Consider the following 13,146-nt stretch of genomic DNA (forward strand, 5'->3'; position numbering starts at 1 on the left):
TTTGTCACTGGCCACCTCCTTGAATATTTCATAGAACTGGTCATTTATTTCACCAGCAGGACCAACAAAATGTATAGGAAATATGTTTTGTAGTATTTGTATTGTTTGTATTATATGTACTAGTCCATACCCGTTGGGGGTTAACCCATTTTGGGCGGGAACCCCCTTTTGTTATGCTTTAGCTATTGAAAAACGACTGACATAGAAACATAGCTTTTTCAGAAAACTGTAGAAGACATTTTTAGAATCTGATCTCAGGTCAAAATGGGTTAAGGACAGCCAAAGTAACACACAAGCTAACCTAGCAATCTGCGGTCATAGTTTCACAAAACATGATGTTTTCATAGACTCAGTTGCTTGGAAAGCAAACCTGGCAACCTGCAGTTATACTTCACAAAAACGCTAATAAACAACATAGCGTTCAATTTGGTAAAGTGAAAAAAATTCAGACAAATTGCTGCAGGAGACAATACACCACATTTTCAGGACAGAATCTCTACAATTATAGGTTGATTACTGATGAATTGAGTACAATGGACCACAATGGAACAAGCACCTGGCGATTTTTGTGTTATCCTTTTACATTTGTGCCTGGCTACGTAGTACCTCTCTGTAGGGTGTAGGACTATGAGCATCTCTATTTGAGCTACTAAAACCATCAGGTAATCTCTACTGGCACAGATAAGCCTCTATAGCAGTGGTTCCCAACCCTTTTCATGTCAAGGATCCCCAAATTGACAACTCATGACAACACAAACAATATTTTGGACCAAACAAATAATTACAAAGAAGAAAAACAACAAAAAAAGTGTTGTAACCTGCCGTTTTTTTCTTCTTTCTAATTATTTGTTCGGCCCAAAAAATGTGTTGTCATGATTTGTCACGACTCGAGTTGGCTTTGTCCACGGCGTAAACGTCTTTAAATAAATACTTTCTGAAATGTCTATGAGGAAAATGAACGGAGAATCATTTCCTGGGCCATGGTAGGGGGCGGGACTGCGACGCTCTATTGAGACTAATACACTATAGATGGCCTTTCTGCTTGTTTGTTTTTTGAGTAACTTGATCATATCATGCTTCAAGGCCTGTTTGAGTGGCATTGTTTTATTTTACAATGTGCAGCACCACCTATAGACAAATGCATGTAGCCTTGCCCTGTAGGCCAAGTGTAGGCAATCGATACTGAGGTGTCAAGCTTTGCCAAATGGTACACCTCAGCTATGGCTGCTCCCAGAGCACCCCTCGGTCTATAAACAAAGAGAATCATATCATTGTGTCAAAACAAGCCAGCCCATCCCCTCCCTTTTGCACACACAGTTAAACTGCCAAAGAGAGACACATTTACTTTAATTCACTACAGATTTGCATGTTGATAATTAAAATTATTAATTACATTTTTGGTCAATAAATGTTCCACCCATTTTGGAGAAATCAAAATGATGTACATTTTCGACCAGATGGAGAGGTAGTGAGATAGGCTGGGTACTGGCACTGGATTCAAGTGTCTAGCCAAATGGATCAGAAATGCATGAAGTATTGTTTTGCCAAAATTCTGGGCCCATTGTCTATGTGCCTAGTTGAGACCGACAGGCATTTCTCTCTTTGTTGTGAGTTGTGACTGTGTATAGGTGTTACAATTACCACTGTTACATTGCCCATGTCTGCATTGTTCTTTAGTTGAAAGTTCCAATTTGGGATTTGTTCAATTCATTATTGTATTTATAATGATTATTTTTGGTCAAGAAGATGTGTTTGAGTGCTACCGTAGCAGGCAGCATAAATAGCTGTGTACAATGTACATTACATTAGTACTAGTGTCCAACCTTTATCAAAATTAACAAAAATGTAATCGGATCAAATCTGTGACCTTAAAATGGAATTGTGATCAAGAAAGATCTTGAATGGCACCCGTGGTTTGAGGTAAAGAGTGCACACTGAATGCGTTGTGAACTTGTATATCGCCTCTTTTTGGGGAAGAGGTATTGTAGTGTAGAGTGAAAGAAAGAGCAGACCAAGTAGTACAGAGCCAACATACAGAGTCATGTTTACACAATATTGAGGGTTTAAGTGGTTAAATGTCTAAAAATACATATTAACATGAACCCAACACTTGATGATAGTGCTGTCAAACAGGTCTATAGTATGCGTGTGTGTGTGTGTGTGTGTGTGTGTGTGTGTGTGTGTGTGTGTGTGTGTGTGTGTGTGTGTGTGTGTGTGTGTGTGTGTGTGTGTGTGTGTGTGTGTGTGTGTGTGTGTGTGTGTGTGTGTGTGTGTGTGTGTGTGTGTGTGTGTGCGTGCGTGCGTGCGTGCGTGCGTGCGTGCGTGCGTGCGTGCGTGCGCATACGAGTGTGTGTGCGTGCGCATACGAGTGTGTGTGTGTGTCACTGTGTGTGTATGCATGCATGCAGTGCACACAGGTTTGTGTATGAATATGAAGCAGCATAAACTGTGTGCTCTGTGTTTGGTCTGTCAACAGTAGGTGGCCTGGCTGCTGCTTCCACTGATACTGTTGTCATTGTGCAGAATATATACTGGAGCTCTGTTGGTCAGCAGCAGCCTGCCAGGGTTATTATAATGAACTAAGACTAAAAGTAAAGGGTGAGAAAACATTTAGTTAACTAAATTATAACCTTAATGAAAGAAGCAAATTTTTATAGTTTATAGTTTTGTTTTTAGCATTAATTTTATAGCAATAAAAAACAATAGGTCTAAAAACAATTGATTACAGTTAAATTATTAGCAACTAAATAAATGAATGAATTAGAAATGAAGTTAAATACTGACATACATGCTACTGATTGGTTCATTGACTTGCAGTTATGCACATAGCCACAATGCAATAATAATATTGAGGATGGAAAAATAAAGTTGTCCTTCTGGGGAGAAGGCACTAAGGGCTCCATCTTGCGCCACCCTTATCCCTTATCCCTAACCTTATTTGCCATTTTGCCACACACACACACACACACAGCACACAGCACACACACAGCTGCAGCTAATCAACGAATACATAGTTGTGGTACAGAATGTGGAAACGTGTGTCACAAATGCGACGCGTTGCATGCTTGCAGATCTGCGTTTAAGAAAGACTATCATATGACGACATAATTTTCACCGTAGTACCACAGCAATGCATTATCATACACTTCTGTTCATACACGTTGACTTTTCTCTAAATTACTTGTCGACATGTGGGGATTGATCTGCAGAGCTCACACATTTTTGGCTGCAACCAAAACTCCAGCCAACTCCAGTGGTCTCCCCACACAGGTACATTTTAATTAAATTGTTGAATGAGGATAATAATAGAGGAACATGTTTGCGATAGTGTGAAGCAGTCTCGCCTCTGAACATGAGCGAGCAGCGTGCGTTCCACGGGAGCGAGCGAGCTGTGAACTGCTTGCAGACCAGCCTAGGCTCTCAGTCAGTCGTTGAATGATCTAATTCGGGATCACGTAACGCTTTTGTTTTAGCGGTAATTACCAAGATGATTTCACAGAAATCATTATAAAACAGTACTACTGGCCCGGGGATTCATGTGAAATTAGACTATTTCATTTTCAAGGCATTTTTTCCACTGGCCAAACCGGGCCAGTGTATTGCGACATTTATTGTTGGACGATCTGAAAAATACATCCGGGCCACCGCTCCGGATGTGCCCTCGGGGCACAGGTCCAGGGCAGGTCAGGTTGTGGCCTCCTGGTGGCGCTATAATAGGCCAATGTGAAAAGGGTGCCATTTCTTCATACGCCTTTGATGGCAATTGGATGATTTGAGGCATTTTGTTCCAAAAATGTGTTTTGCAAAAATCAACCTGTTGGTGGCGCTATAACAGGCCAATGTGAAAAGGGTGGGATATATTCCTCAGCCTAGTAAGAAAATGTGTGAAAGATTTCATGTAAATTGCATGCTGCGTTCATGATTTGAGGCTTTTGTTCAAAACGGGGCAATCTTGCAAACTGTGAAAGCCAATTATAGCCAATTAGGATGGAATATGAAATATCGGACAGATCCGACTTGAGCACATGACCATAGAGATACTGTGTAACGATTTGTGAGATTTTTGGACAGAATCTGGAGGAGTAATATCAAAAAATGTGTTTTACAAAAGTCGGCCTCCTGGTGGCGCTATAAAAGGCAGATGCGGAAATCGGTGCAGTTTTAGGTAAAAAATGTGAAAAGCTGCCTCATGGTGGCGCTATAACAGGCCGTTCTGGAAAATGTGGGGCAGAGGTTCATCGTTGGCATCCAGGGAGTGTGTGTGCAAAGTTTGGCATCGACCAGGTTAACGGTGCCGGAGATTAGCTGTTCACAGACGGACGGAAGGACGGACACACACACACACACACACGGACGGAGTGCAAAACATACTCTCTCCCCATGCCTTCGGCCTGGTGGAGACAACAATACAAAACTAACAGAATTGCATGTAGATGTAGAATCAGCGATGTTGGTGGCCCGAACGCAATTCAATGCATCTTGTTTGTTTGTTTCGTTCTTTGATCTCAATAAGGTTTATCATGGTAAGGTTTATCATTACAGTTATGACAAACTGATCTGAAAATCAAACAAATAAAATGGAAAGTTTGCCAAATTTGATAACGGCATTATCATCATCTATCATGTACAATTTAAAGAATAATATAGAACATAAAGCATACTAGTAATGGTAAATGTAACATATAGTCTTCTACAGTATACTATGTTGTAAATGTAGGTCTGACATTCTCTTCTGCCAAAACACTCATCCATGCCTTCATTACATCATAGTTAAACTACGGCAACAGTTTAATTCCATGGTATCACCTTCAAGTCTGTGTTGTGTGTGTTGACCACAGCCATGCTGTTTTTCTTGAATTAATTAATAGTTTATTGTAAAATAGTCTAAAACAAGGGTGGCAAGAAATAATGCAGAAAGAACATAATTGCTCTATTATTGGGAATGTAAGATGTCGTTTTGGTGGTGAAATACTGGACGGATTCCAAACGCATAATAAAGTTCATTATCATCATCATTAACGCACACACGCACGCACGCACACACACATGCATGCATGCGCCACACACACACACACACACACACACACACACACACACACACACACACACACACACACACACACACAGTCACACACACACACACAGTCACACACACAGACACACACACACACACACACACACACACACACACACACACACACACACACACACACACACAGTCACACACACACACACACACACACACACACACACACAGTCACACACACACACACACACACACACACACACACACACACACACACACACACACTAGTGATGGATAACAGGATTATCCTAATGGAATTCTATATTGGCCAGCCCTCTATTTGTGCTTTGTCATCAATGGTCTAATGGATGTGTTTGGCTGCTCAAAGGCCACAGTAGATTTATAGCATAGACCCTCGACACCAGTTGTCAAAGAATGGGAAACTATTAAGCTAGTCACTCGACAAACTCTCCCAGCATGTCTGGGGATTTGAATCTGTGGCATTTAATAACGTTACTCCTACTACTGTGATCCTGCTGTCCACTGCTTTCCCTGTTGAGCTTGACAACTAATGATCTTTCTCTTTCTTTCTTTTTTTCTTTTAAAAAATAAAAATTCTTCCTCCTATCAACTCAGCAAATGGTGATGAGCCTGCGGGTGTCGGAGCTGCAGGTGTTGCTGGGATACGCCGGACGCAACAAGCACGGACGCAAGCATGAGCTACTCACCAAGGCACTGCACCTACTGAAGGGAGGCTGCAGCCCCGCCGTGCACATGAAGATTAAAGAGCTGTACCGACGACGCTTCCCCGCCAAGATGGTCTCTCCCTCAGAACTGGCACTGGCAGGGCCCCATCATCCGGCCTCGGGAGGGGTGGCCGGGGGTGGGGCCGCTGCACTGACCGCTGGCCTAACCCAGCTGGTATACGAGAGTCACGCGGGACACGGCGGGGCACCGTCACCGGCCGCGTTGCTGCCCTTGTCGCTGCTCGGACCCGGGAAACACGAGTTGAGCGGTTTGACGCATCTCATGCCCGCCTCGGCTGCGCTGCACCCCGTCCACCCGGACGTCAAGCTCCAAAGGCTGCCCTTCTATGACATGCTGGACGAGCTCATCAAGCCCACCAGTCTAGGTGAGCAATGCTGTGCTGTGGATGCTGTGTGAGGAGGGGTTGTGTGTGATTAGAAAGTTAGAAACATATTCATCACAAAGCCAGCCTTTATTTGCACTGGGTCAGGGGAATGAGAAAAGGACAGAGAGGCTATAGGGATATCTCTGTCTCCGCCAGGCCGAAAGGCATGGCCATTTGATTTGAAGCTCTTTTGACGCTTCTTCAGACCTCAATTGCAGTAGTAGTGAGTCGTTTTATTTCATGCAGGCTATGGTAGAGCAGTGCTACAGAACTCTACTACACACAATCTGCACTGCACACTAATCATTAGACTGTGTGCAGTTGCTGCATCAAATCACCAACCATCACTTCACAGCGCCGTGTAACAGTGTTTCTGGATAACTGAAGGGATTTGACAGCTGATACTATTTCAGGTATGTTTTTAAAATCATGAAATAACGAGTCTTCTGCCACAAGGAAGGCGTCTGTCCATCTTGGAAGGACTTCTTATCTCAAATGAGCATGTGACTGACCCGGAATGGTTTCACTGTTCACTGTTGTACTTTTTATGAAGCAAAGTAAAATGTCTCTCCACGTTTACTTTCTTTGCAAAGGCGCTGACATTACATATAAGGCAAACGCAGTTGGAATGCGACATTGTGAAAAAATAATCTTCTTCCCACTCTGCATGGACATGATAGTTTTTAGGCTTCTTTGTCGTGCGCATCTTGATATACTTTTGATTTGTTTGTTAATACAACACAACAGACCTGACGTTCCCCACGGTACTCAAGGCATTTAATTGTGGGTTCTTAATGCCGAGCGGCGGCTTGGCAGGGCCAGGCGGCGGTCTACCTGCGTAGCCTGTGCGGTTGACTGGTAGATCGCGATCGACGTAATGGGCAGTGGGCACCCCTGGTCGAATGCATTGTCGGCAACTAAAATAAAGCCTGCCATCATCTAAATGTTGTTTAAATCAGCATGGAAATGCTTGCAAATGTACTATTATGTCAGAAAGTATTACTATGGTACCGGTACCACCGGTACCGGTATAATAGTTGAATATTCATATTACAATAGTAGAGACAGGTTCATCCAGGCACTAGTTAATCGCAACAGAGTTGGAAACAGCAAAGTTAAGGTTGTGGGTATAGTGAGTGTTTATATTTTTCATCTTCGCCAGGCTGGATGCTAGAAGGCCAGAGATTATGTTTTTGCGTCTGTCAGTCTGTCCGTTGGTTTTTCCATCCGTCTGTGAACAGCTATTCTCAGTGAGTCATTGATCAGCATGGGTATGCACGCATACTCCCAATAAGCCAAGGAACCTCTGCTCCAACTTGGCCTCCTGCTGGTGCTATAACAGGACAATTCACGTTTTATCTCATTTCATCCCTTAAATCGATCAGATATGTAATCTGTTAGACTGTATTAGGGGGATTCGCCGGATTGCCCATTTGCACGTTGTACATTAAAAATCCTACGGCTGCATGGGAAGTTAGGAACGGGGAAATATATGGAAATATCTGCATTTTTCCTCCTCCATTAGCATTTTAATGGAGTTAGTCGAGACCATCTTGTGATTAATTTGCCTCCAGACACATGTACAAACACGTTGCCTGCAGCTCTGTCACCCAGAGCCCCAAACCCCCCTTCAGTCGCACTCTTGCTCCCTCCTTCTGCACATCCTCCCAGTCAGTCGCTTCCTCCTGTCTGTCCTCTCTGGCTCGCTTGCGCTCTCCTGTCGTCCTCAATAGGCATTTGCATGCAAAGTGATGCAGGCGTGCATGCATACACACCTGTGCCTTGCAAAACACACACACACACACTCCGTCATTTGAATGTAAATCACACACTAATCTGTCATTTTTGTTGCACACATGCACAAACAATCATGCCTGCGCATGCTCAACAAAACCCAGACACAAACAAGATACACAAACATGTACTTTTGAAATAAATAAACAATGCATGACGTTGATCAGCATTATTATTCTCAGAAAACACTGGAAGGGACAGAGCGAGTGGGTTAGACAGGAGAGAATGGAAGAGAGGCTCATTTCAGTAGGCTGGGGAATTTAAATTGGACTGAAAATGAATAATGCTCAGGCGTAGCTTTGAGATTACCCTCTTTATACTAATAATAATGAGAAGGGGGGTGTAATGAAGTGGTTTGATTAATTTTAATTCACCCTCACAGGCAGACTGCAAGGAAATCTCTGTCTGTCTGTCTGTCTGTCTGTCTGTCTGTCTGTCTGTCTGTCTGTCTGTCTGTCTGTCTGTCTGTCTGTCTGTCTGTCTGTCTGTCTGTCTGTCTGTCTCTGTCTGTCTGTCTGTGGGAACAAGTAATAAGTATAGACCGCAGCAACAAAGTATACGGCAGGGTTAATCAGAGGCTTCATCAGCGACCTCCTGTCTGATCACATTCTTGCATGTATTTTCGCTCACCTCTTCTCTTCTCTCGTCTGGCTTGCTGTGTGGATCCACTGTGTGGATTTCTTCTCCCACCTTCTGATTACTGTATACATTACATTACGATGTAATAATATCTTTCATTCAGTCATTTGTTCACAGGTTCGCTCACCCCCACTCCCTCACGGCTAGGGATGGAGCCCGAAAATCGGGTCCATTACAAACCCGGTTCGGCATTTATCGAGACCTGAGTATCAATAAGCTTTTGGCTTATCGAGCCTCTTATCGGTTATAGCCGCAGCAGCTGACGTCATGGGCCGCTCGCTATATATGAATAAGGGGCAGGTTGGGGGGGGGGGGGGGGGGGGGGTAGCGCATCTCCAGCCGTTGGTGTGAACGGTTTTGCATGCACAAGGGCTGCAAAAGTATGCTATCTTTTGTTGTTTTTCTTTCTCCCCCTCTCTTCGAAGTTATACTGGACAAGACTAAGCTCTAAACCAGGGGTGCCCACACTTTTCGTGCGTGCGTGCGTGCGTGCGTGCGTGCGTACGTGCGTGTACACATACACACACGTGTCATGGCATACAAACTCACAACTGGCCAATAAAAATAAGGTTCTGTTCAGAATGTATTGTCTCCCAGCTTTCCACAAAATAATAGCAAATGCTCGATAGTGGGATAAGGACCCGGCTCGATAAGCCTGCTCGATAAGATGATCGTTAAAAATGAACGAGCTCCATCCCTACTCGCGGCTGAGCTACACGAAGTGCGTGTGCGCGTAAACACGGATATGCGAGCCCTGCATACGCAGACTTTAAAATAGGACTGGATCTAAAAGTGTGTGTGCGTATTCGCACACGCACGCTTTGAAAAGCCTGGTATAGACACGTTCAGAGACGGGTCCCCTGGTCGCAGCAAACTTATTTCCTGTAGGCGGAGACGACATATCTGCGGTGTAAACAGGCAAGTCTTCTACTACATGGGTTCCCAAAGTGGGGTCCGGGGACCCCTGGGAATACTTGAGGGAGTACCAGGGGGTACCTAGCTCAATTAGAGATATAAGGAACCAAATAGACCCTTATGGGTCTGTAACTCTGAGAGTGTAGAAATGGAACCAAATGGACCCTAATGGGTCCATTTGTACACTCTCAGAGTTAAATTAACAGTGGTTTTACAATATAAATTGGGGAAATGCCATTAAATCGGGGGTCCGTAAGACCGTACCATAATGCGTGTGAAACTGGGGGGTCCATGAAATTAATGTTTCGGAATCACTGCTAGAGCCGTAGAAATCCTCCCTTATCAGGGTCACTGGCATATGTTTTCAAATGGGGGGTCCGTGGCCTAATACATGTTGATTTGGGGGTCCTTGACACAAAAAAGTTTGGGAACCTCTGTTCTACTATATTGAATGGTAGAGTGACTGATGTTAGTCTGCTCAAGCGTTACTCTTTTACCTGCTTTAACACTAACTTCACAAAGATGCCCAGAACATTGGGATGAACCTGTGTAGTTTATGCCTGCTCCAACAGTAGGGATGAACCTGTGTAGTTTATGCCTGCTCCAACAGTAGGGATGAACCTGTGTAGTTTATGCCTGCTCCAACAGTAGGGATGAACCTGTGTAGTTTATGCCTGCTCCAACAGTAGGGATGAACCTGTGTAGTTTATGCCTGCTCCAACAGTAGGGATGAACCTGTGTAGTTTATGCCTGCTCCAACAGTAGGGATGAACCTGTGTAGTTTATGCCTGCTCCAACAGTAGGGATGAACCTGTGTAGTTTATGCCTGCTCCAACAGTAGGGATGGACCTGTGTAGTTTATGCCTGCTCCAACAGTAGGGATGAACCTGTGTAGTTTATGCCTGCTCCAACAGTAGGGATGAACCATTCAACTTTGGAGAGAAACGGAATGTCAAAAAATATGCCGCAGTGGCTACGACCAGAGCCATAGAGTAATGGTTGAGACGAGACTAACATCAGTCACTCTACCATTCACTGTAGTAGAAGACCTGCCTGTTTACACCGCAGATACTGTATGTCGTCTCCGCCTACAGGAAATACGTTCGCTGCGACCAGGGGATCCGTCTCTGAACGTGTCTGCTCGGCCGTCAGACTCAAACATGCATGCGTGCGCAGCCGCACAGCGCACGCACACACGCACACACACACACACACACACACACACACACACACCCAGAGTCAATAATCAACATGCTCGTCTTTGTTCTGATTAGCAGCTTGATTAGCAGCTTGGTTTCCCCACTCTCTTTCTCTCCATCTCTACCTCATTACAGTTACATCACTCACTCACTCACTCACTCACTCACTCACTCACTCACTCACTCACTCACTCACTCACTCACTCACTATCATACTCTATGCCAGGGATAGGCAACCTTCGGCACCAGTGCAAACATTGGCACAAAGGAGGGTGATCACTGGCACACTGGCATAAGCGTGTGAGAGAGGGTTTTTGGTTTATAATAAACTATTTAAAAAACAATTGTAGTCAAATCAATCAAATCAAGTCCCTCACATTTATATGTAAATGACATCCTGCACATAATTCTATATTCATTAAAACTCTGAACTCTGACTGGGGACAGTGGGGAGGGAGTCTGGAAGATGGGTGGGTTATTGTAGTAGTCTAACGGCCATTATAGCAATGTGAGGTTATAGTCGTGGACAATCAAAATATGTTGGAATTTTTGATGTGGTATCATTAAAATGAATGTTGACATGGCACACCGACTATCTAGAAAATAAAAATCACACCCGTGTGAAGTGAGGGGCGCTAATATATTACAGTCTAACTCATGTTGATTAGGTGATGTAATGGTTATGTAAAACAAACAGTGACAAAACAAACATTAAATTCTCTTTATTGTTAATGGCATTTAATGTTTGTGTTAGGGACAAGATGATGTAAATTGTCCCTTCATTGTCAATGGCGTGACAATGAAGGGGCCCCTCTAAAACATGACACTTCATTGCATAAAGGTTGCAGACACCTGCTCTATGCCACCATTCTCTCTTCTCTTGCCCACTCTCTCTCTCACCCCTTCCCCATTGCTCTCCCTCCCTCCCGCTCTCACCACTCCCTGAACCTCCCGCTCACCTCTCTCCAATGATCTCTCCCTCTCTCTATTTCATCTCCCCCCTACTCTGTCTCCACTCTCTCACCCCATCTCTCCACCTCTCACCCCATCTCCACCCCTCTCTCTCTCTCTCTCTCTCTCCCCTCTCTCTCTCTCTCCCCCTGTGTCAGACTGTCAGAGGAAAGTGAGTTAACCTGTGGCTACCCCCCGAGAAAACAACAACCTCTGATTAAACAGAAGCACAGAAGCACTGTCTCCATTACCATGGCGACAGTAATACTTGTCACATACCACTCGTGACTCCATCATTATCTAGCCTTCCAGAACGATGTGCCTGTATTCATTATAAATTTCAATGAGTTATAGAGGAGTTAATCAACATGTCTTCAGGAGAGAGCTGCTTCATATTTTGTGCATAATGGGTGAAGGTTTTCCATGAGCTTTTCAGACAAGCTGATGGGCTGATAATTTATCTCAGGGTTTGCGGCTTATGTCAAAACACGAGTTTTCATTTTAAGGTGTGTTTTCATTATGCATTGTCAAATTTTAATGCATTATGGTGATGCTGTATTAAAATTGTTGAGTGAATGAATGTGCCCTTTGGACATTATTGTGCCTTATGATGTACCTCCCTACACACCTGGGAATGATGGAGCTTACATTTTACAATTGAAAGCAAGGTGTTATGGTGCTCTGGCTGCTTATTTTTTTTTAACAAATCTGATAATCCAAAGTGTGTTTTAAAAGGATAAACTGAAGCCATGTCTTGCTATTCTTTCTTTTATTCATGTTTTTGGAGTGCCACTGATGCATTTGATTTGATACCTTTACATTTTAAATGTTTAGAAAAAGCTTTCACAATACTTTAGTTATTGTCTTTAAGCCTGTTTTTCTGTCCCTACATGGCTTTTATAACGTGGTGCAGACAGAAGAAATGACTACTCACTCACTACCCTCATTAGGCTTCACTGTTTAATGAGTTATAACAATGTCTGCATCAAAGTGATGCCTCCTGTTTTCATTTTGTGATTGATTTATATCTCATTGCCCAGGGCACCCCTCCATGGATTCGTCTATAGAACAAAGTGGGCAGGGCTCACTTCAGCATAATGAATGACACCTGAGAGATTCCTTTTCTCTCGCCGGTATTACCATTACCAATGTGTGTGCCAATTATCAATGATTTATTTTTTTTAATTTTTATTTGCAGGTAGACATAAAAATAAAAAACATAAAATGACAATTGCAGTGCAAGGGTTCAGATACATCATTAATATACAACATATTCCAGTCCATTTATGAATTTCCATCATTATTAACATTGGTGTCGTTTTGTTGATCTTTATATTCAGTCCATTTCTCCCATTTTTCAATGAATAGTTCCTCTTGTATTCTCAATATATGAGTTCGTTTCTCCATCACAAATATCTCCTCCACAATGCTCAGCCATTGCTCACAAGCTGGGGGTTCTGGTTTGTACCATAGTCTTGTAATTGCTTTTT

The 13,146-nt window shown here is 43.4% G+C and overlaps 1 protein-coding gene across 3 annotated transcripts in view; it reads left to right on the forward strand.

The window, feature by feature from the left end:
- LOC306920972 (E3 SUMO-protein ligase PIAS1-like) overlaps positions 1–13,146 on the forward strand; it is a 50,787-nt gene that overhangs the window by 16,935 nt on the left and 20,706 nt on the right. For all 3 annotated transcript variants that reach the window (XM_079497994.1, XM_079497995.1, XM_079497996.1), the window contains one exon: positions 5,663–6,158. In XM_079497994.1, the coding sequence (XP_079354120.1) occupies positions 5,663–6,158 (496 nt within the window). The remainder of the gene's footprint in view (positions 1–5,662; positions 6,159–13,146) is intronic.

This window comes from Electrona antarctica, assembly GCF_951216825.1.
Source record: "Electrona antarctica genome assembly, chromosome: 3".
NCBI lineage: Eukaryota > Metazoa > Chordata > Actinopteri > Myctophiformes > Myctophidae > Electrona > Electrona antarctica.